Source organism: Sinocyclocheilus anshuiensis, unplaced genomic scaffold (genome assembly GCF_001515605.1).
Source record: "Sinocyclocheilus anshuiensis isolate Anshui unplaced genomic scaffold, SAMN03320099.WGS_v1.1 scaffold976, whole genome shotgun sequence".
Classification (NCBI taxonomy): Eukaryota; Metazoa; Chordata; class Actinopteri; order Cypriniformes; family Cyprinidae; genus Sinocyclocheilus; species Sinocyclocheilus anshuiensis.
The window spans coordinates 3,358,583-3,383,403 of NW_015552538.1; the positions used below are offsets into that span (position 1 = coordinate 3,358,583).

The window sequence follows — 24,821 nt, forward strand, 5'->3', positions numbered from 1 at the left end:
ACTTACCACATAAACAGAGTAAGGAGAGATGACTGAGGATGATGGCGAATGATTTACAGATCCTGAGCACCACTGACAAGCATCTGATCTTGTAAAATGTGTGTTAAGTACTGCCGCTGTAGTTTACACAGAGCACGTGCGATCGCAAATCTAGAAAGTGAAAGTAAAAAGCGATTGTGCATTGAATATATTAACCCTCTGATGCATCGTGGTCACTACAGTGGACAGCTATTTGGAAGTTATTTTGAACCATTTAAGATGTAGCATCATGTTCCAACCACCAACTGGCGAACCCCCAAAGTGTTGTCAACGATTCCATTTAATTGTTGTATAATATATTCAAAATGGCGGCAGGAAAAGGGGATGCACCATGTACCTATGACATAGCTTGTTGTTATTGAATGTTCTTATGTGTATTCATACCATTTTCACGTAGTAAATATTTTAAAGACGTGTTTTTTAAGACCACCCATTAAGTTCTATTGATTTACTTTTTATACGTTTGATTCATGGTGTCCACTACAGTGGACAGATATGTAACTCCCTCAAAATATAATATATTGACAAAAAAAAAAATTTTGGCATGATTTTTCATTTGTTTAAAAGTAAAAACATACATGTAAAAAAATATTACTTTGTGATTTAATAATGCATGCATCAGAGGGTTAATAGCGGCTCCCTGATGCCCGCATTTTATATACAGTATAATTACCCAACGATGTAACTGCGAGAGAAAGTATTGAAATATATATTTTCCCTGTGTTTCCTTCCTCCTGTGTGAGCTACTGAAATGAGCCGCACTGTGAAACAGCCAATCAGAGCAGAGCTCAACATTATTATTCATGACCCTTCCAAATAAGGTAAAAACAGGCCATTTCATTCTAGGGACAAATCCTAGGGTTGTAAATGGACATGTAAAACCGTTTCTGGAGATTTTTTGCCCTTACCTAAGCCACATACCTTCTATGTAGATATCAGAGAACAATTTAAAATATTGTATCAATGCATTCTATGGCATCTTTAAATAACTGTTTCCTGTAATATATTTTAAAGTTTCATTTGTTCCAGTGCTAAGATGGTTCTGAAGCCGGTCGCACACCGGACGAGAAGCGTCGCTTCTCGCTGTGCTTCTCGTCTGGTCCGTTTCATCTCGGCCGTCTTTACATTGTTTTGAGTTGTTGCTAGGCACCGCAGACAGATGCAGAATGGCGCCGCTGATGTGCGTGCGCTCATATAATCGTAATAATTTTAAAGACGTGGTGCTGCACTTCTCATCCGCTGTGCGACAGCCTTTAACCATCTCAACAGTCTCAGCAGTCATTACTCCAGTCTTCAGTGTCACATGATCCTTCAGAAATCATTCTAATGTGCTAATTTGGTGTTCAAGAAACAATGTCGAATACAGTTATGCTGGTTAATATTTTTGTGGCAACCATGATACATTTTTTGATGTATATAAAGAAAAGAATTCATTTGAATTTACTCTTGAATTTATTTATCTTTTTGTTTAGCCTTTTTAGATTTTTAATATATTAAGAATTTATATTTGACCTTATATATTTAATTTTGAACAGGATTATTTGTATATATTCAGTTTAGTTTTGTGAACTATATGCATCAGTTTTGTCCTATCTGTTTTGTCAAACATTTCATCAGGCCAGTGTTAAAAATAAATAAATAAAAAATAAATAAATGCAATTTATTTTTATTATCCCACTTTTAAAATACATGCAAAAATAATAAAAGAAAAATATAAACATCGTAAAGATTCTTCAAGGGAAATGTAAACTGAGCAAAGCTGTATGATACATTCAATAATCATATTATATTTAGACATACAGTAACTGCGATTGTTAGAAATATTGTTAGTCATAACTGGACTTTATGATGGGTTTTTGTATATCTGACACTTCTAATATGAAACATAGTTGAGTATGATCAGTGAGTGTGTGTGTTTGTGCAGGCTGGCTCTAGGTAACTGCAATGGTTTGGTAGTGGTGGACTACCTGCAGAAAACCATTCTGTTGTGTATGAGCACCCTGGAGCTGTACGGATCCGCAGACCCTTTCCAGCGACTAACACGCTCTCCTCGCAAAAACCGACAGTCCACATCAGGTACACATGCACTATGTGTCTCAGAATCCCACAAATGTTCAAATACAGTGTGTAAAATAAATTTCAGCTGGCCTGCATCTACAAACATGCTCAGCATTTCAGCTATCAAAACCAAACTTTGCAAATCTCAGGCTGTCTAACTTCTGTCCTTGCCTGTAAATAGTCTGTCTCTTGTCCATTTAACACACACACACATACAGTCCCTCTCTTTAACTGCATGGGACAGACTGCATTCCTGGTTGCCTTCTCTGCATGTCGTCTGTTGTATCTCTGTTGCTGTTGGTCTTTGCCTGAGCACGACACCTATCAGAGAATACAACGTAACCTGCCATACGGACTCGCTGTTACTAATCCAGCACAGATTTCGCTCCACCTGCCCTCCTCTCTCCTCCTACCCCGACTGCTCACGCACATACACACTCACACGGACCATCCAGAGAAAGGAGATGTCATAAGTGAAAGCTGAAGATGAAGATCTGTTTTCATAGAGCTTCATCAAAAGGAAGCTGTGGGGAGGCGGCAATGCTGGCTCCTCACTTCAAAGTGGTCGCTCTCCCTCCTCTTGTTCAGGCAGCCGTATCTTTAGAAACCGAGAGGCTTTGAGCCGACATGGAGATGCAGAGGTGGGCAGAAAGGTCGTTCGGTGCGGTCGAAGAGTGATTTTGATCCATAGCTTATGTAAGCTCTCAAAAAAGAGAGAAAACGTCTTAACGCTCACCCACACACTCAGGCCAGTGTGTATAAAGAGACTGTTTTATACTCTCTCTCTCTGTTTTCCAATCCGATGAAAGGAGCAGATGTCCCACTCAGTTTTTATTCTATCATTGATTACATTCTTTAGTCATTCTCTTTATATATGCTGGGATCCAAAAGTCTGAGACCACTGGTCAAAATGTTTCTATTTTGAAATTTTTAATGCAGTTTTTTATTATAATGTCAGTATAATCAAAATTTTGAATTTAGTGCATCCCTATTTTTTTTAAAGTGCACACAGCAATTTTCCCTCATTAAAATGTAATCATATTTTTGTATTTTAATAGTAATTTTCTATGCTATATTTTGTTATGTTTGTAACTCACACAGGCTACATATATCTGATTAAAATACAGTGAAAATAGTAATGTTGTGAATTGTTATCACAGTTTAAAATAAGTTTTCTTTTTAAATATATTTAAAATATAATTAATTCTTGTGATGTTAAAGCTGAATTATAGCGTCTTCAGAGTCGCATTTTCCTTTAGAAATCATTCTAATATGCTGATTTGCTGCTCAAGAAGTATTTCAATGTTGAAAAGTATTCTTTCAGAATTTTGATGAATAGATTTTTTTAAGCATTTATTTGAGATAGATTTCTTTGTTCTTAATTTTGATTCAATCAATCAATCAATCACTGACCCCAAACCTTTGAATGGTATTGTAAATATCTTTAAATTTATGTACACCTACATGAATTAAAGACCTATCAGTGACCAAAACATTATTGGACCCTTTTGGTTCATGACATAAATTAATCATGGCTGATTGAGAATTGGTCATAATAGGCTTATTTGATTATGGACAAAAAATAGTGCAGAAAGTATTCGTGATTTGTTATAAAAATTCTTTAAAATCTAAAAACTTTGTTTATCTCCAGGTTTGAAATAAATTTTGAAACCAACAACTTCAGTCTGGTCTCAGACTTTTGGACCCCACTGTATGAGCAGTGCTGCAGTTTGCATTGTGTGTGCAGCGACATAAAAAAAAAAGCTTACATTACAATCAACAAACTGCAACATTGTGATGCAGCAACTTCCAGTGGGTACAAAAACAGCAAAGTTCATGTGATCCGCTTGCTGTCAGACGCTCACATTCGGTTTAGATAGGGTATCCATCAGCAAAATTAATCCATAATACTAATACTTATGCATATAAATACATCTTCACATATACACTTTAAGATAGCCACTGAAGAGAGAAGTCATTTCTATTTATGTTAATATTTATGTTTGTTTTGTTGGTTTGGTTGTTTGTACAATTTCAGTGCCACCTTCTGTGGTGGCTGTTAATCTTGAAAGGTTTTTCCTTATGTTTAGTTCTGTTTTCTGACTTATTTTGTTGTTTCGGTAGAAGTAAAAAAAAAAGCAAAAGGTTAGGATTCATTTTCCTATTTTCATTCCTTCATTTTCTCCCTCAGTACACTGGGTCTTGCTCGGATTGTGGTCACATGCGTTTTGTCACTCTGAGCCTATTTTGTTCTTCTCTCCTCCTCTTTTCCTCCCTCGCTCCGTATCTCCTCTCGTGGGTGGCGGTGCTGGGGCATGGGGGCGCTGTTGCAGACTTTTGCATGCGCGGCCTGTCTAACTTTTATTCCGATTCAAAGAAACGGATCCGTACTTCTTACCAGAGTAAGTCATGTCTCCAGTGAAACGCCGATAGGGGCAACACAACAGCAAGGAGGCAAAGCACAGACAATGGGATGTCATTTATCAAAATGTGTTATTTTGTATAAGTTTACAAAAGGTAGAATTACCATACCATATTACACTCAATGCAGCATTATTTATAGTAATTCAATTAATTGTTACAGAATATCACATATTCTGAATTTGCATACATCGAAACATCCAATTACAACCTTTGATTGTCTCCTTGCTAAGTGTTTTATTGATTTGTGCCAAAGGTTTGTGTAATGAACCAATCAAAAATGACCACGTTCTCATGGTTCAAGGAAAACTAACAAAAAAAAAATGACATGACTTTTCCATTTAAACAAAAAATATAACTTTTTTTGTGTAGGGAAAAAAGTCAATATAAAAATACCAATTTAAGTCAACATTGCTAAAAAAAGAAGCTTAAAAAAAATCATTGTACAGTAAGTGACTAGTGAATTTATATACAGTAGAACTTTTTTTAATCTGAAATGTGTCTGATAATCATGATGGCCCAAAAATGCAATATTAAAAAAAAAAAAAACAGACTCTGCCAAAATAATTAATCTCATTTGTGAAAATGAGGCTTTCACTGCATTCATGTATATGACCATAATAATAAAGTTATTGTTATTATTTAATAATAAAATTAGCTAAGCATGTACTTTGCAGATAAACTTTAGTTCACACACACACTTTCAAAATGATATTTCTGCAGTGCAGGCCTTATCATGTTTTTACCGTCATGCCTCGAGTAACATCGATGCGATTTTTGTCTCTCCTGCATGCACACACATGCATGGAATTGTTGTTGGTATTGGTGCACATGCTTGATTCTGGAGTTAATATACCCTACAGTGGTTGAACAGCTCATATTCACAACAGACAGAACAACCACGTCATGGCAATAAATGTACCGTATACGCCTAGTTAAAAGTTTAAAAACTCTATGCTATTAAGATGTCTATACATCTTCCTTGCATCGCTCCAGGATCATGATAGTGTCTCAGACCACATTGTTTGTCCTGGTGATTTGATGCATGCAAATGTGTTTGGTGGTCATGGAACCCAGTGATTATTGTCATCTTCTTCCTCTTACTGTGCCTTCCATGTTTCTCCACGGCAGGCCTTACGGAGCTTTCTGATAATCAGGTGTCTTTGGACCTAGAGAGGAGCAAGTCACCCACCTCAGGTAACCATACCCACTCATGACCGCACACATCTATGATAATCTCACCACCTCTGATAATCAAGCATACGTCTATACTTCTATCTTTGACAGCCACACCCATGCTTGACCACACCCACTTAATATAGCCACACCAAAACATGACCAAGCCTATCTCAAATAGCAGTATCACCTTTGATAATCACACCTACTCCTACTTCTGATAGCCACACCCATGATTGGCCATACACACCTCTGATAATCACACCTAATTCTACCTTTGATAGCCACAGCCATTATTGGTCACGGTTACTAAATATAGCCACACCCACTAATGACCACGCCCACATCAAATAGCCATATAACCTATCATAATCACACCTAGAGTGTGTTCCAATTTGCATACTTATTCTATGCCTTTTTGTAGTATACACCTCTCATTGCCTCACCACCTCTGATAATCACACTTACTTACACTTACTTTTTATAGCCACACCCACGATTGGTCACACACACTTAATATAACCACACCCACTCATGACCACACCCACCTCAAATAGCCATATCACCTTTGATAATCACACCTACTCCTTGTTCTGATAGCCATACCCATGTCTAGCCGCACCTATAATAACCCCAATATAACCACACCCATCTCTAATAGCCACACCCCACAGGAAACAGTAGCCGCATTTCCATTACCATTCAAATTGCGCAAATTGAAATTGGAAATTGAAAATACGCCTAATGGAAATATGTCAATTTTACAAAAACTTTATATTGCAAAAATGAAATTTACTCTCACATTAGGTGGTTTTTAGGCAAATCGAAAAGGGAATATATCTCACAATTGCAAATGAATCTCCACACTGCTTTGCTAAAGATACATGTCTACGGCTCCTTCAATTAAAAATAAAGGCTAGTGCGGTGACTGCGACATACATTAACCTCCCAACATTGGTCATCATGACTTTTTGCAAGAGGAAAAAATTGCGTTTTAGTCGCATAACATCGGTTAATGGAAACACTGTCATTTCGCAATTGTTTTTATCAACATTTATAAAATATTGCAAAAGTTTTGCGCAAACCTATAATGGAAATGCACCTAATGATGGGGGAGTGTTTAAAAAAACCTGTTTGATAACATTCATTATTTTTGAAATTCCACTTGTGGTGCAAATGTCACACATTTCAGCTTTAACGACAGAAACGTTAAAATAGCGACACTCACAAAAACCTTCAAACCTTCATCAAACCAGCAGTTTTCATCTTTTTCTTTTCTGTCCTCTTTTCAGTTTCCCCACAGCACAGGTCTTCAGTCCCTGGAGGCTTTTTCCTCTGCTCTCTTACCTCCAATGTCTTTGTTTCTTCTTTCTTGTTTAAAGCCATCATAACCTGTGTAGAATTTTTATGAGAATATGATAATGTTTACAGAGCTCTACTCAATGTTTGCATCGCCTCAGTGGGATGAACATGATGACAACAACAGTGCTTGTCCTTGAGGATCTAAATAGAGCTCTTAATTTAGAAGAATTATTTCAGTAAAGCTTTGATTTCTCAGGGGAAGAAATATTGCATTGTGTCTTTTTGAAGTTGTTGTTTGAAATGTCAGAGGCACATTTTATGTGGTGTCTCAAGAATACAAAATTTGCTGTCTGTTTTTCTCTCTCTCACTTCACTCTCATGTCTCAGTGCAGTTGAAGCCTCTGCTTGTTTTCCCAGTTCCCAGCTCAGCAGGCAGCCTGAAAGATGGAAGTCGCTTGGGAAGGCGAGCTGAGCTGTAGCCTGACATTAGTAGTTTGAGAGAAAGAAAGGAGTCATGAGATTTACTTCTGAAATGTGGCTGTGTTCACCAAAAAGTGAAAATTAGCAAACCTATATAAATTTATTTCTTTTGTGGAATACAGAAAAGTTGATGTATTGAAGAACATTTGTTTTCACACAACAGTGACAGAATTGTCAATTCTGGGTGAACAGTTCCTTTAAGATCTCAAGCCTGTAGTGAAGCACAGGAGTCACATGTGTGTGATTTTCTGAATGTTCTGTGGTAAAGAGCTGGCTGTCAGAACAGTATCGTTTGTGTGTTTTCTTCTTTGGGATTTGTTGTGTTGGCTTCAGGCTGCTGAGTATTTAAGATGTGTTTTTGTGGAAGCAGCTATAATGACAGGAGTCGGGAAATGGCCTTCTACGATTGGATGGGGAAATCAGCCAAAAATTGGACTGAGATTCTGGGCATCAGCCACTGAAGCATAAAAAGAAAGTTTGAAGGACTATAGAGAAAATATAAATGATGAGGAAGGAGAATACTAATACATTATTTGTTTGTGTTTACTGTATGTATTTCATTGCACTCATGTTTGAATGAATGATGCATTTTTTATATAGCGCTTTATTGTGTATTGCTGTACACCCAAAGCGCTTTACAATCATAAATGTGATATGATTCATCATACAATCATACAATTGGTAAATGTGCCTGGGTGTTTCATATGGGAGCTGTTGGCTTTGTAGACTTTTAGAGAGAGAAAAAAAAACACTAGTCGGTTGTATAGCAATGTCGAACAGCTGTCATACGGGACATGCATCACTTTTCCCTCACTACATCTCAAACAATGTAATTAATAGGATTCTGCCTTGATGGTAAGACATTTTAAATGTTTTTGGAATAAAATGGCAGACTTCTTTGGCTTGTTAAAGCTATTTTCTATGGAAGTTCTAAGAGGCCATGGATTATTATTTTTTTCTTTCTTTCTTTTGTCGTGATAACGACTTAATTATCTCGTGATCTCGACATAAGTTATTTTCTCGTGATCACAACTTAATTTTCTCGTGATCTCGACATAACGAAAGTTGTTTTCTCCTTATCACGACTTAATTTTCTCACGATCTCGACATAACGGAAGTTGTTTTCTCGTTATCACGACTTAATTTCCTCGTGATCTCGACATAACGAAAGTTGTTTTCTCCTTATCACGACTTAATTTTCTCATGATCTCGACATAACGAAAGCTGTTTTCTCGTTATCACGACTTAATTTTCTCGTGATCTCGACTTAACGAAAGTTGTTTTCTCGTTATCACAACTTAATTTTCTCATGATCTCGCGACATAACAAAAGTAGTTTTCTCGTTATCACGACTTAATTTTCTCGTGATCTTGACATAACGAAAGTTGTTTTCTCGTTATCACGACTTATTTTTCTCGTGATCTCGACATAACGAAAGTTGTTTTCTCCTTATCACGACTTAATTTTCTCATGATCTCGACATAACGGAAGTTGTTTTCTCGTTATCACGGCTTAATTTCCTCGTGATCTCAACATAACAAAAGTTGTTTTCTCGTTATCACGACTTAATTTCCTCGTGATCTCAACATAACGAAAGTTGTTTTCTCGTTATCACGAATTATTTTTCTCGTGATCTCGACATAACGAAAGTTACACAACTGCGCCAACAGGTGTCACTATAGACCTGAATATAACTGATGGGGTGTTGTATACTGTATATCCACTTTACTGTACACGTTTGGGACAGAATAAGGACCTTCTTTGTGATCGCTATAATTTGTGCAGTATTGTTCATTACATTGCCTTTTTTAGACTGGAAAGAGCACTTAATTTGCTTTTCATTCAAATTAATAATAACCCTGTTTTTAGATACCAGCATTTTTTAGATACCAGCTGTGCTGTCACCTTTTACTTTTATCTGTTATCAGGTAAAGTCAAAGCACAAGTCAATGTAATGTAAGCTGATACCGCAGCACAGATGGGTGAAACAATGTGGGCAGTCCTGAGTTCATATCTGCATGAAATGGCAAGAAACAGTATTTAAATGAGAGCAAAATTAAGCTTTTGGACAGAAGGGCAGATGATTCCAGAAAAGACTGAGCAAGGACATTATCGTTAAAACAGAATAACCAGGAGTCCTGCTATACACTTGTTAGTCTCTCACAACGCTGTTCTCTCATCTTTACCCTCAGCAGTTTGGCCTCAATTCACACAGCAATCATGATTTTTACTGTCAGGTCGACACCTGCAGTGATTTGTGAGTCTTATGAATTCATCTTGTCTGATGAGGTTAAATGCAGCGAGAATATCCACCATTCTGTGTGTGCTGAAATGTCCTCAGTATTAAAAAAAATAAAAAATAAAGCATGTCAGTTGCTGCTGAAAAAAATTCTACCAGATATTTTCCAAGGTCAAGACTGGCTTTTCTAATAAATGCACATTAAACAAAGGTCGATGCAATGGCATGCCTAAGATTTCTCAAATGCTCTTTGTATAAGTCACTTAACAGATTCAAAATCACGTTCACAACCAAAAGTTACTTTAATTAAAACTTATCTATAAAGAGGCATGAAAGCATTTAAGCGCCATAAGTGTTTAATTACCACCAGCCTAAATTATATATAAAAAATAATATATTTTTGTTTTGTTTTAACATTATTTTTTATAATCTTTAGAATATGGTTATATTATTATTATCAGATTATTTTAAAATTCCTTGTGTGTGATTTTCTCCACTTGTAGGGTCCTGTTATGAATCCCAATGACCTATAACAAGCTGCTTGGCTGTATTTAATTGAGCCTGGTATGTGACAATGACTGTGTGATCTCTGATTTCCAGCACCCTACACCCCTTCCCTCCATAATGACCCTCGAGGCACAGGGGAACCTGTGTCCAACCTCCGGTCCTGCCACCACAGTCCTGTCTTTTACCTGTTGGACAATGGTAAGAATGTGTCCAGCCCCTTAAAAACACCCACACACAGCAAGCCAACGGCTCATGTGCTTCTCCGTCTGCGTGTGTGTGGGTGTTTGTTTGGGGGTAGCATGCTGCAGTAGAAGTAACCTTATGCTCGTAGTGTCCTGTGCTACGCTCCGTGCTGCTGAGGTGTAGGTGTAGGTGTGTGTGAGTGCGTATGTGAGTATGTGTAAGTGTGCTTCACGTTTGGCTATTGTAGGCATGTGTGTGATCGAGGCATGGTAGTAGGTAGTATGTATTGTGTGTGTTGATGAGAGGGGTGATATTGTGACTGTAGCCCAGACAGAGCGTTGATCGTTGAGGTCCAGTAGAGTCAGATGACACTTTTTTTTTTTTTTATATGTAAATAAAGTCTGTTTTCATTTTTGTCACATGTAGTTTCCATTGGCTGACTTGACACGGGATTCTTTTAATTTTACTGAATTTCAAAATTCAATTCAAATTCAAAATTTTGTTTGCTCTTTAGAATAAGCAGTAGTCCTCTTTTTCACCATTTTATTTTTTATTGTTTTCATTCCAAACATTAGCATTAGCACTGTTGGCATGGCCAGTTTGGGTTTGAGCCACAGGGTACAACAGGGCTAAAGACATTAAAACATTAAGAAAATGTTCTATTCAGTACTTCCATAATGTATACTTGCAAACAAAAAATAAAATAAAAGACTATATATTTATTATTTAATATTTATGGAACAACACATTAAATGGGAAACAAAATCATAAAATTTGTTTGTTTGGTTTTATTAGAAATCATACAAATATATGAGGTGCTAAGCTTTTTACCCATATTCAAGTACAAATACTTTAGCAAAAGTAATGTATTTTGCATAATATTTAAGTTAATACTTGTTCAAAACAATCACTTTAGCAAAGTTTGTACCATTTTCTGTGCATTTCAATAAAAACAATAATTTAAATGACCTAAAACATACATACATTCATTTTTAAAAGTACAAAATATAAAAGACAAAAATTCTGAAAGCTTTTTTCACTGTTTGAAGGAGATTTTTTAATAATTTAATATGACTACGGTAGTAACAATAAATAAATGTTATGATATGATTAATACCATATTTTGAAATATGTTTTAAATTATACTAATCAGTAGAATCTAATCTCAAAATGGAAAACTCAGCCAGATATTTCACGTCAATTATTGTACCTTTGGCCCCAACAGTAGGGGCGCTTTTTCCAAAAAAAAAACACTTTTATATTCAGTTATTGAAAAACTGTTAAATAGTTAAAACAGAAAACTGTTTAAAAAAACATGTTGCTACAAATCAGCCAAATTTCCATATGCAGAGTAAATGTGGATGTTTAAGAAAATTAAATTAAATGCACCTTCAGCCCCATTGTACCCTACTATTTCAATTTTGCTTGAGTATGATTAACAAAATCAGTTCTAACATGTAGCTTTTTTTGCAAGATCTCACTGGGCTCATATTGTACAGCATGACAAACAAAATCTGTAAAAGAAAAAACTTGCTTTAGTTAGACCCCAGCAGGCTCTCAAGGGTTTTTCTTTGGCCCTCAGTAGCTCCACCATCCATGATTGTACAGTATGTGTGTTATTGAGCACATGTTTGTTTTTTGAAGACATTTACAATATCTTAAAATTGAATTAATTAATTGGTTAACTTATTTTATCAATGAGTAGTGCTCTAGTTATTCTGTACATTGATGAAGTGTTGTTAAAACTTGTTATGAAAGGCATAGCAAATACCAAAAATGTTAAACTTATAGTTAGTTGTGTAGATGCAACTAATGTAAATGGATTTATATAACTACACAAATGTGCCAGACTGCAAAGCTTTGTCTCCGAGAGCATGGCAGAGAGAATGGCTACAAGCATGAGAATTATATGCTAATAATGCTTTTGTTCACTTTTGAAAATGTTCTGCATGTGAATGGCCTTAAGCGTTGGCTCACTTTAAAAAAAAAAATACTGGGTCACTACAAAGGTCACCAAATCGGTGATGCTAAGTAGTGACGTATTCTTTTGCCAGACAGAAGTAAATTAATGTATTTTTGATGAAAGGCTTACAAGAGAGGAAGATGCTGAAGATTTGACATTTTATTTCAGCAAAAACAACACTGTGGCTCAAAAATGCTAATGCATGCTTCTGAGAATGAAATTCTTTTGAATTCATCGTAGAGTCTGGCGTCGGCATCTTTACTCCTGAAGTATATCCGCCTCTACGAATTAGCGGAAGATGACGTGAGCTGAAAGCAAAGGAGTCGGTAATTCATGCAAATTGCAGTGCAGGATAGCAGAAGACATTTTTTGAGATGTTTCCAAAAACAATCCCAAATTACCGTTCATCCGAGTCAGGCTCACAGAGGAGTCAACGGGATTGAAGCCATGCTGCTCGGAACGTTCTAACGAGCAGCTAAACGACTCCTGAAATTGTGCCTATGGAAAAAACAATAATACAGGGTAGCCACTTGAGGTCTGACGTTGAAATCAGCGGATGCCAGCTGTTATGTTTGCCATTGTAGCTGTGCCACTGGATAACAGTAACAAAAGATGTCTAACATGGGTTTATTCAGTCTATACACACAAAACACACACAGGGAGAATATAGTTTCCGAATCCAGTCGGAGTTATATAAAAAATTGTCCTGGCTATTCCAAGCTCTATCATTCCAGTCAGCGGGTGTTGCAGTTGAACAATCCAGAAGTCGTCAAATAAAGCGTGCGCATTCCTAATAAAACATGCCTCACACGGCTCTCGGGGGTGAATTAAGGCCTCCTGTAGTGAATGCATGCGTTTTTGTAAGAAAAATATCCATATTTCAAACGTAATGAACACTTTTCTCTCACTTCCGTTATCTGTCATATCCGGAAGCCGTTCCGGCGGATGACGCAGGACGTATGCGCAGCGCGCGCGCCTCTGAGATATGCTAGTCTCGCGAGTTTGTTTATAGGAACAAAGGAAGCAACTTTTCCTTACTTTAGCAAAGGAAAACCAGTCTCCTCTTGGTTTATATCGAAATCCTCCAACATTTTTCTTTGCAAATCCTCGGTTTGTACTTCTAATTCGTGACCGGCATTTTGTTTTGTTCTCTCTCCGCATTCGTCACTAATCACGCAACGCCGACGTGCTATGTCATCCGCCGGAACGGCTTCCACATATGACAGATAACGAAAGTTAGAGAAAAGTGTTTATTATGTTTGAAATATGGATATTTTTTCTTACAAAAATACATGGTTTCGCTACAGGAGGCCTTAATTCACCCCCCGGAGCCGTCTGCGGCACGTTTTATTATGGATGCGCGTGCTTTATTTGGCGGCTTGTGGACTGTTCAACTGCAACACCCGCTGACTGCAATGATATATAACTCCGACTGGATTCGTCTAAAAGAAGAAAGTCATATACACCTAGGATGCCTCGAGGGTGAGTAAAACACAAGCTAATTTTCATTTTTGGGTGAACTAACCCTTTAATGTGCTGCTCTCATATCAAAGTGTAGGTAGCCCACACTTCCTGTGGATCTCTCTTTCATGTTTACACACCTGCACATGTGTGCACAGATTGATTTTTTCAGTGTAGAGATTAATGGGAAGCATTCCACATCTAAGGCACAGGTTATTGATCCCAGAATGTTAATTACTGCCATTTTCAGGAGCAATTCCCGCATTGTCTTACGCTCAAATCTCATCCAACTCCGAAGAGATGGAGCGAGAGGATGATATATCGCCATCTATATATATATATATTTTGGTTTGGTTTGCTAGTATGATCCAGTTAGCAGGGGTCAGTTAATGGCACAAGTACACCATCTTCCATTCAAAACGAAAATTTAAAATTTTTGCAAGTAACATAAAGGACTCTTAAAATGGTAAAACGGTGGCCTTGCTCCAGCCAAGATGAATGGGAGTGCTAATGGATAGCTTTCTCCAGATATTATAGACCTCTTTGGTCAACATAGGAAAGCAAATTGCATTCATCAAACCATTTCATGGAATCCATAAGTGGAAAAGCATTAGCACCCTGTTGAAAATGACATTCTAATATCAAACCCTACTTTAAAATCATTTAATCGAAATGATGCTTAGGAGGAGAGTGTCATCTTGGGAAGTATTCTGCTCAACATGTTTTAGTGTTCTGGAGTACATCATATAAATAGAGACTTTGAGAGACGTTCTTTGGGATACCATGCCTGGTTATTACATTTCTTTGCCTGCATAACATTGGAAACTGATGTTGAATTAGTATTTTGGATCCACTCATACATATTTTTTTCAAATTTTCTTTTAAATCCCATTTCAGCAGTAATCCTGCCATATTAGACATTCGGCTCAGTATATACTCTAACCTTTTCAGTGCAAAATGCTTGCAAAATGTTGACCTCACTTTGTTTATCTGATTGCACTTTAATTTGAACCTCTGTGTTTGTTTTACTAATTGTGTATGCATGCACACACGTGATTGGTTTCTGTGCGGTTTTTGTGGTTTCTGTTCAATATAGTACAGTAGATCCAATCTGTATATTTTGCAGTTATTTTGATTGATTCGTGCATTTTTTTTTCCTATCAACATGGAAGGAAACGGAAATTAAAAAAATGGATTTTGAGTTATGCGTTTGAACTTAGATGCGTTCTGCATGCATGTGTTTGCTTGTCTAAAAACAGACAAATCTGTTTATCTGGTGGCAGTGTGCGATCAGGCATGACTGTCGTGCGAAACATTACATGTCAGTGTGTATACCTGCATGTGTTACACTAAATGATTTTCTTTTTCTTTTTTTATTTTAATTTGAGCTGATCTCTTTATTTTGCCTTTTGTTTTGTTTTCTTAACTGGATTAATTGCCCCTTTCTGTCCTATTTTTGTTTCAGTCAAGGGACCAGGCAGAAAGTTAAGTCTACCCACAGATCTTAAGACTGATCTTGGTACGGTAGGCCGAAAGCGAGCAGACCTTTTTCCTTATTCTTGCGTTCGATGCATCAACTTTCTCTGTTTCCATCCTGTTGAGAATGACATGATGAAGCCCCTTGTCTTTGCATTTTACAGTTCATATTTAATGCATTTTTATTTTTTCACTTTCTTCTCATTTGAATTCATGACGTGGCGCAAAATTTCCCTCCTCACATCTCTGCGTGTGGCCTTTTTAAAATTTTTTATTATGCTTCTCAATGTACATTTTGCAAGTGTTTACAAAGGTGGTTTGTTCAACATACTCATTCTTAAGTTAAGAAAGGTATCACTCTGAAATCTTGCTCTTTCGCGACTGGTTCATCCTTTATGTCTTAAAGGCCTTGCTCCATCATAATTGGGTCATTCTATACCTCAGAACATGCTCTAACCCTATTGGACCATTCTCTAACTCTGTGAAAAGCCTGCTCATTTGTGATTGGACCATCTTCTACCTCTGATCGACATGCACTAATGTAATGAGATCATTCTCTGCAAGTGAGCTTGCCTCATCGTGACTTGGATCATTCTTCAGCCTTGTACGGAAATACTCACTCTGTCTCTTTCGCTGAATATCTTTCCTTGTTCTCTTTTCCTTTTTCTTTCCTCTTGTCTGGCTTTTTGTTTCATGCTAGGCTGTGACTAACACACCTCTCGCCGAGGGCTGAACAATTTCCTCTCCAATTTCTTGTGCCAAACTTGACCTAATGTGTAATAATGAAAGTGTTCCTTCAACAGGTCAAGCTGTGCAGCATTACAAAGGAAAATAGACCATCTGGGCCATGAGTGATTACACATGTTTCTAATCCTCGAAGGTTTCGATTTGTGCTTGGAAAAATATTAGAACTTAGAAAGCGGGTGTTGGGTCATTTTGTAATATGAAAATATCTTGAAGGTTTAGGTCATAAAAACAGAAAAAGGACATAAAAAATCAATACTTATTAGAAAGCCAATTTATGAGTGTTGTGTGAGTGTAATGTATGTGTGTGTGGCTCAAATCGAGAGCTAGGGTGTGTGTCTACAGGCAGGCTCTCTGTAGTTTTGTGCTTGGAACTGTCTCCCCTTGAATGCACCGGGGCTTTTGTAATATTTTCTACTATCCTAAACCTTCAGTTTGGATCTTTTCATGAACCTGGGCTCATTTAGAAACTCTGTCCCTGGTGCAGGCCAGGGAAAACAGATGTAAAGACATCTGCGGACTGGGCTCCATTTTTTGGGCTTTCTCATCCTGACTCTAAGATGACGTTCTCTGACTTTCATGAACAGAATATCAGTCCTGCAGCAAAATCATCTGAAGATGCTGTATTCCTGCCCAGTTACCACATTCAATTGGATTTTAGTTAGTGTCATGAGAGTTAATGTAAAATTTGTTTGATGTAGCAATATTTTTTTTTACAAAAATAAAACATAGACATACACTATCATTCATAACTTCGTAAGATTGGTAAGATTTTTTAAAATGTTTTTGAAAGGACATCATTTATTTGATTGATACAGTGTATAACAGGAATATTGTGGGAATATTATTACAATTTAAATGACATGTTTTCAAATGTAAGCAATTTTAAAATATCATTTATTCCTGTGATGGCAAAGCTGAATTTTCAGCAGCCATTATTCCAGTCTTCAGTGTCACATGATACTTATATCATTATAACATGCTGATTTTAGTGCTCAAGAAACTTTCCTTATTCTTATCATTGTTGAATATAGATGGGGTGCTTAATTATTTTTTTTCAAAACCATAAAATATTTTATATATAAATTATTACTGACCCCAACATTATAAATGTTAGTGTGTAACTTGTACTATAAAAACTTGTGCATACAAGAAAATATGAACTAATGTAGTCTTTAAAATGATGATTGAAGTTTCTCAAACGTACTACAGATGGTGTTCTTAATAGTGCTTTGTTGCACCATGAGTCAGTGTCAGAGTTTTGGTTGCCAAGTCTACTGTGTGATATAAAAATGACTGAGTAGAAATCCCACTGATATGAAATGACAGCATACAGTCGTGGATTTGAATGGCTGCGTTGGCATGAAAATGACTGATAGATATAAAATGGAGGAAGGGAGGGAAATATACAGCTAGAATGTCAAAATAGTCAGGAGTCAATCATAATCTAGAGGATACTGTGGAACATATAAACAGGCTGCTTCCATCTGAGAGCTTCTGGCTACAGGATGTCTCTCTCAGGTAGACGCTAGTAAGACTTTGATCCAGGTGTGTTGGAGGTGTTGTTGAAAAATGTGCTGTTTTAGATGCAGGGAGTTTGAATCTGGGTCTTTTCCTGCATACTCAACCAGACCTCCCTCAACTTCCTGCATAAACAGACTGCAGAGGGAAGCTTCTGTTTTTCTGTAAAATCAAGTCCTCCACCTTCATCCTTTCAAGTGTCTGAGTTGAGAAGGGATGAGAAAGCCTCTCTGAGGCTTATTTTTTTGAACAGCTACCATTACCTGCAACTTTCCTTTCCTTTTCCATGTTCTTTCTCTAGTCCCTTTTCATTTTTTCTTTTTGTATTTTTACTTCTCTTTACATTTTCCTTTCCTTTTCCTGTTCCTTGTTTATTTTTTTCTTTTCCCATTTTATTTCATTTTCTTTTGCCTTTTTATTTTCCTTTTTCATTTCCTTTTCTTTTCCCCCCTTTTCTTCCCTTTCCATTATCCTTTTCCCTTTTTCCGTTCCAATTCCCTTTCCCCTCCCCTTTCCATTTTCCTTTTTCCTTTTCAAATCAGAATGATTTTTGGCTGATTAAAGCTGCTATTATATGACTGCTTCCTCTTACTGTTAACGCTTCTCTCTCCTTTGCGGCTGCATTGTTTTCATCCCACTGCCCTCTTCACCTCTCTTTCTCTCTCACACACTCTTCTATTTTCAATCTCATTTGGTTTTTTTGCTAATGCTATGCCCGTTGTTACAGATCATGTGAATGGACATTGCACTAGCCCCACCTCCCAGCCCTGTCCGACTGGGAGGGCCAGAGTCCCGGGGGGCCCTGAAGGGCCACGCCTTGCCCGCAGGGGGCCCGGCCGACCGCCCTTCCGCAAGGCCCAGTCCGCCGCATGCATGGAGGTCTCTTTGCCTGTGTCCTCCCTCACCGAAGGTGTGTGCTTGTTCTCCAGCTCCTTTATCCCTTTAATCCATTTACCCTTTTTTCCCCTATTCCCCCACTGCCCATTCCCCTTATGCATGTTTAACACTCATCAAGGGATACAAGGAGGAGGGTATGGGGTTTTATTGCTATGTTTTCTGACACTGATTTCACTGCCTTTTCTTTGGTTTTATTGTTTTGTTTTCCACTCTTTTGGAGAGATTGGTGATTACTAAACCCCTGTCATGCCACACAGGATGCATATCCCTTTTCCACTGAGCCGGTGCTCGACCAGGGGATCTGTGGACCTCTTCCAGCACCGCCAGAGCCACATTTGAGAGCCGAACAATGCTATAACTGCCCACAAACAAATATGGTACATCATGGTCTTTTTTCTTGGTTTTAAAGGGATAGTACCCTCAAAAATTAAAATTCTATCATCATTTACTCAGCCTCATATTGCTCCAAACCCAATTGACTTTCCTCTGGGGAAACTTAAAGGAGATGACTGACTGCCTCAGTCACTATTTAATTTAATTGCACCATTTTTCCATGCAGTAAAATTCACTATAGTGTAGCGACATATACTCAAGACGTGACAGAATTCACATACTGTGCTTGTGAGGTTTCATACCCCTTTAAGAATGTTAAGTTGTGGGATGAGGTTGTTTCCCCTTTAAGAGATGTACTTTTGCTTTTTGGTCGGAGTCCATTAAAGTGGTTTAACCGGTTCTCTGCTTTTCATCCAATTTCCATGTTGCTTGTGTTTGCATTAACACCTACATGTGCTGACCCTGATGCTCTTGGACATCTCCAAATATTTTTTTGTTGTTGTTGTGGTTTGACTAGTGATTGCCAATTTAGTCACTCTCGAGATACCAGAGTTTTAGGAACAGCAAGCTGCAGCATGGGTCGCCCAGGCGGAGAAACATTTTGCACGTTGGGGTCACCACATCTAGGTATTTGTGTGTTTAATTGAATGAAAAGCCATGAACCGACTGAATCACCTTAAAGCTCTCCAACCAAAATGCAAGCATAACATTCTTAAAAGGGAAACAACCTCAACATGCAAGTTAAGCACAGTAGGTGAATTTTGTCACAACATTAGGTGTGTGCTGCTACAGTGGTGACTGCAGTAATTCTTCCTAACATTTCCTTTATGTGTTTCAGGGAAAAGATTAAGTCATATAGGTTTGTATTTACAATTAATGTCCATGTATTTATATCAAAACAGGACCAGATTGGGCTCTGGCACTGGCACCTTGTTGGTGGAAAAGGGGTAACAGAGTTTCTTATGCACCAATTACCATACTGCATTTTTGCTGAAATTTTGGTGGAACGTTTTTGTGATCTCATAATAGGTTTGTGTTATAAACTTTAATTAAACTTAAATCCCATCTATCCTGATTAAAGTCAGTATTAGGATGAATGGGATAAACGTTGATGAAATAAGTGTGTTATTTTATTAACCAGCATTTCAAAAGTCATCGAAAGTAAAACGAAAAGAAGAAGAAACGGCACAAACCTTTCAAAGTGTGACTCACAAAAACGACTCTGCTTTTCAAGCTTTGGGGATCTTCTGTCCCTTTTATGTTTGAGACCGTATTTGTGCTTCAAACATGGAGGCTGAGGCAGACACCGCTGTGAGCCTAATTATACTTTTTGTTTTTAATGCTTTTAATTACTACCTCTACACCTGAGGTAGTCATTTGACAGGTGGGTTGATGAAAAAAAAAAATTATGTTGGCAGTCTCTTCGCAAGTTTAGGTTGGTGTTTACACAACGATTATGGTTGTGGACTTATTTCTCTTCGAGCATCTTTCATAATATGAAATGAAATTGCAGCTGTTTCATCTGGATCACTAGAAGGGAATTTACCAAAATGAAATACATGGACAATCCAATCACTATCAACACAACACATTTCTACAAAACACATAATCAGAATATGTGTGTATGTTCAAGTGTTTCTTCATATCACTTCCATATTTAAATGTGGGAGTGTGTGAGTGTGTGTTACAAGAGCCCTGCTTTAAAGAGGTCATATCAGGAAAAAACAAATGTATCCCTTTCTCATCTTTCTCTGCCTGCTGCTTCTCATATCCTTGAACCTCAGAATAAAAAAATATTATTATTATTATTATATTTAGGTTCATTATGTATGTGGTATGACTCCTTTAACTGTTATCGTGGGCTTGCACACAGCAAACGTGACTTCTGTATGTCTTTATCTCATGTCAATTCTTTGTCCTTGTCAGTCATATATGTCCCAAAAGCAGATGTCTTGTTCATATTAGCGTGATCTGTACAGCGGTAACGCATCACTTAGATCATATCCTCGCTTGGGCACCGACTTCCTATCATTCACTAATCCGATCGCAGCGATAGGCAGTGTCTCCCCCTGTGCCATCATCTGTGTCCATAATCCTGTTTACGTGAAGGACGCCAACCAGGACAACCAGCCCAAGTCGAACAGCAACGTACAAATTGTGTCACAGAGTTCATAAGGTTTTCACAGTGACTGGATGGTTCCCAGAATGACGTGCTGTGCACTGATATTGCCTTAACCTAATAATCTCTATTTGATTTCATTTTTGAGAAAAAATAGTACAAAAATAGTACGTCTTCCCATCACCCCTTTTTCTTTCTTTTTTATTTCCACCTGGGCAGTTTTGAAAGCGCAATAGTCATCTCTGAAACTCTTCTGCACAGACTCAGCTTGAAATTTTTTAATTGAATAATATTGCGATATTCAAATAGATCCACGTCTGTCTAGATATAGACAGGCCCATTTTTTTCTCCACACTTGGAAAAGTGTTATTGTCCGTTAGAGGACTGCCTACTGCTTCTTTGGTCTCAACGCGTGGCGTGCGTCCCTATCGCTACAGTAACATGCATGTGGTGCCGCAGTGGGGTCGCTAGGATAATTAAAGGTCAATTAGCTGCGAAGAGAGCCAGGCCGCCGCTAATGAGACACGCTACAGGAAGAGAGAGCTGCGGGTAGTTGGGATACGTATCTCATATAAAGAGCATTAAGGATGGAAAGACACATGCACATACTTGATTTAAGCAAAATAAGGACAGTTACAGACATTTGTTACAAATCAATGAATAAGTGGTAGTGAATGGGACTTTCAATCAGCCCATTGTCTCCTTGACATCCCATTATCCCATTAAAATCTACTGAGTCACATCCCATTTACCAAAAAGAATCATTCACTGATTCATTTAGAGCATTTTCTGCAGGTTACATCATAACAGAAGTACAGTATGTGGCGATAAGTGGGCATCTTTTTGTGAGTCAATCATTCAGTCACACACTCATTTGATTAGTTTAACAAGAATCATTTGTTAACTTGTTAAAAGAAAAAGTTAGACGCCATATTCAATTTTACATGGTTAAAAACAAGGTAGTGAGAGATAGACTAAAGTGTTTACAATGGCATGCACTGTATAAAGGTCCTAGATTAAATGAAATTTTCATAACAGTTTAATAATTTTCAAACAGTTTTATGGAGTTTTTGTCTACTGGAAGACATTTTGAAAGATGTATTGTCAGCTGAACAATTGGTAAGCTGGTAAACAACAGCACAATCCATTGAACATTGAACCTGTACTTCTATAAATCACAGCCTTGTTTTCATTGCTGTCAGAAATTAAATATGGTGCTGACTAAGGTCTATAAGACTAAGCAACGTTTATGTGTGTACACAAACTATAAACACAGAGGATCAGAAAAGTGAATCACTGAGGGACCCACAACAGACAGATAAAATGAATTTCCTCAGAATCGTTTGCCTGTCCCACAGAGAGAGGGCGTTGTTGCTGTTTCTAATAACAGGTGTGTAATTTGGCTCCCCTGCAGTGATTGACAGTCAGTGACCTCAGCAAAAGAGTCCCAGAGAGAGTGTGAACGAGCGAGCAGATCAGTTCTCTCAGACATCTATATCATGAAATATTCACACTAACAGGCTAACAGGATGGATACGACTAATTATGTTCACAGTTCCCGCAGATACAGGTGCCGTTGTTAGAAAGGTCAATGTGCGTGTCTTCAAACAAACCTATATGTGATTTTATGCGTGACCATTTTGCACTGTGTGAGAGTGGATTTGTGGGTTTGTGTTCAGTTTGCTTTGTGTTATATTGCTTGGGAAATGAATGCTGTGAGACCTCAGAGTCCCGTCTTGGTCAGTGTTAATGAGATAGTTCACCCAAAAATGAAAATTCTGTTATTATTTACTCACCTTCATGTCGTTCTAAACCCATTAGACTTTATATGTTCTGTGGAACATAAAAATATATATCTTGAAGAATGTTCATGCTGCTTTTTGTGAAAACACACAGTGACTAGAAATGTCCAAAAAAAGTCAACAAATCTCTATACCATAAAAGTATTCATATATCTCATATTATATGCTAAAGTGATTGGTCTCCCATGAGCTATTCATTCATTTTGATAGGCTTTTTTATGGTAAACAGAAGGAAACAAATGTTTTGTTCACCTCTCGAGCCTTCTGGTCTTATAGACATTCATTCTTTTGTGACATGAAAGCTGCATAGGCTATGTAAAGGTAACAGAAATTATTACATGGTTGACAACGATATTTTACTGTGACTGTTATATTTTAGGTTCTGCTTTAGGGCAACAGGCTAGAGGAAACAAGCTCCCAGCATATGAACAACTCAGACAAGAAGACACAATTGAGTAGTAATTTAATCATTAATCATTTATCATAATTTGTCTTGGCTGGTATTATCATGATTTTCTCATTTGGAATATGGTGAAAGTTGACGCAAGTAGACGTGTTGGAGAAATTTGGCTACTGGAAATGTAACATTTTAATTATTTTTAATAACTCTGTTCATATGAATGAAATGACTTGAATAAAGATTTGTTCATTTTGCTGAACAAGATTCAAAGATCCTAAAATTATCTGATCTTCCCATTATTAATACACCATTTAACAAGTTTTTGAACATTTTGAAGCCAGTATTATAGGTTTGGACTAGGGATGCACCGATACCACTTTTTCCAGTACTCACCCGATACCGATACTTTTATTTTTGGTACTTGCCGATACCGAGTACCGATACTGATATTTTTATTGCATTTGTACATTTTTTAAATATTGTGTACAGAAACCAAAAGGGTATGTATAATGTTAGTTGGTTAACTTCATTTATCAAATAGATACAGTCAAACCAAAATTTATTCAGACACCTTCAACATTTCTCACATTATCACAGTTTATTCGCTATAGTTTAGAAAATGGTAATAAAATATGACAAGAACTCAGAGTTAAACTGTGTCAGAACAAATTCATCTTGATAATGTTAGATAATTTCCGATACCGATACCAGTATCGGTATCGGTGCATCCCTAGTTTTGACCGACATGAGTGTGAGTAAATGATGACAGAAATCTCAATTTTGAGTGAATTGTCCCATTAATTATTGTGATCACAGACACACACACACATCACAGCCCAGAAAGGATTTCATTCTGTCGACGGTTTTAATTTTAATTTTATTTAGGTTTTTTTTTTTGGCTATCTAATATACTGAAATGTTGTGGGCAGGTATTCGAAAAAATATCGACCTGTCAGGACCCTTTTTTCTTTCTTTCTGGCATATTGGTTAATCGGTTTTCTCTTTCTCTCTTTTTCTGTCACTCTCTGTACACCGTGATGTTCTGGTCATGTATTTTTGGTGTTTTGGTATACGTCTGACATTTGTGTCATTTTGTATGTCGTGGTCGCGTATGGTTGTATTTACGTGTGTGTGACTGTGGCCGTTGGGGTGTCGTGTGTGTGTGCGTTTGATGGATAGGTTATCCGTCCCGACGAGCCATGCTGCAGCAGTTACACGGAGTCAGTATGTACTCTCATGATGAGCATCACATCACCACCTACTCCTGGAGCGAGAGAGGTAAGGAGGGGCTTTTTGAGGGTCACAAGGACCACTCGCCCTGTAGCGTCACGTCTCGCTCTGTCCCGTCCTGTGGCTCATAGTTGCTTGGTCAGAACCCCTCTCTCGTCACGTTGAATGATGTTCAAAGTCTCACCTTGCTCTTCATCTTCAGGTTTGGATTTACACCTTAGTTGCTAGCAGCTGAATATTACAATGATGTCTGCTTTGTGTTTCACACCAGCCTCTGTCAATCTGCAGTGTTGTCGGCTTGTAGTCGTCTGTCCATCCCACGCACTGTGACATCTCCGAGACACAGATTACATCTAGTCCTGGACTACAAAAAACTTATCCGTCCAAGGCGAGGCTTAACCTGTTTCAGGAAAATACTTTCTGTATGTCAATGTCTAAGGGAGGTCTGATGATTCTGTCAGTATTATCAA

At 37.6% G+C, this 24,821-nt stretch overlaps 1 protein-coding gene across 5 annotated transcripts in view; it reads left to right on the forward strand.

Annotated features, from left to right (window-relative positions):
- The window catches only part of LOC107663865 (syntaxin-binding protein 5-like), a 138,995-nt gene that overhangs the window by 104,783 nt on the left and 9,391 nt on the right, over positions 1–24,821 (forward strand). Inside the window, exons 18-24 of one of the 5 annotated variants that reach the window (XM_016454232.1) lie at positions 1,964–2,115; positions 4,431–4,499; positions 5,650–5,715; positions 10,316–10,420; positions 15,295–15,348; positions 18,298–18,480; positions 24,301–24,399. In XM_016454232.1, coding sequence (XP_016309718.1) covers positions 1,964–2,115; positions 4,431–4,499; positions 5,650–5,715; positions 10,316–10,420; positions 15,295–15,348; positions 18,298–18,480; positions 24,301–24,399 — 728 coding nt within the window. The remainder of the gene's footprint in view (positions 1–1,963; positions 2,116–4,430; positions 4,500–5,649; positions 5,716–10,315; positions 10,421–15,294; positions 15,349–18,297; positions 18,481–24,300; positions 24,400–24,821) is intronic. The other 4 variants (XM_016454234.1, XM_016454233.1, XM_016454235.1 and 1 more) reach the window with 4 other exon arrangements.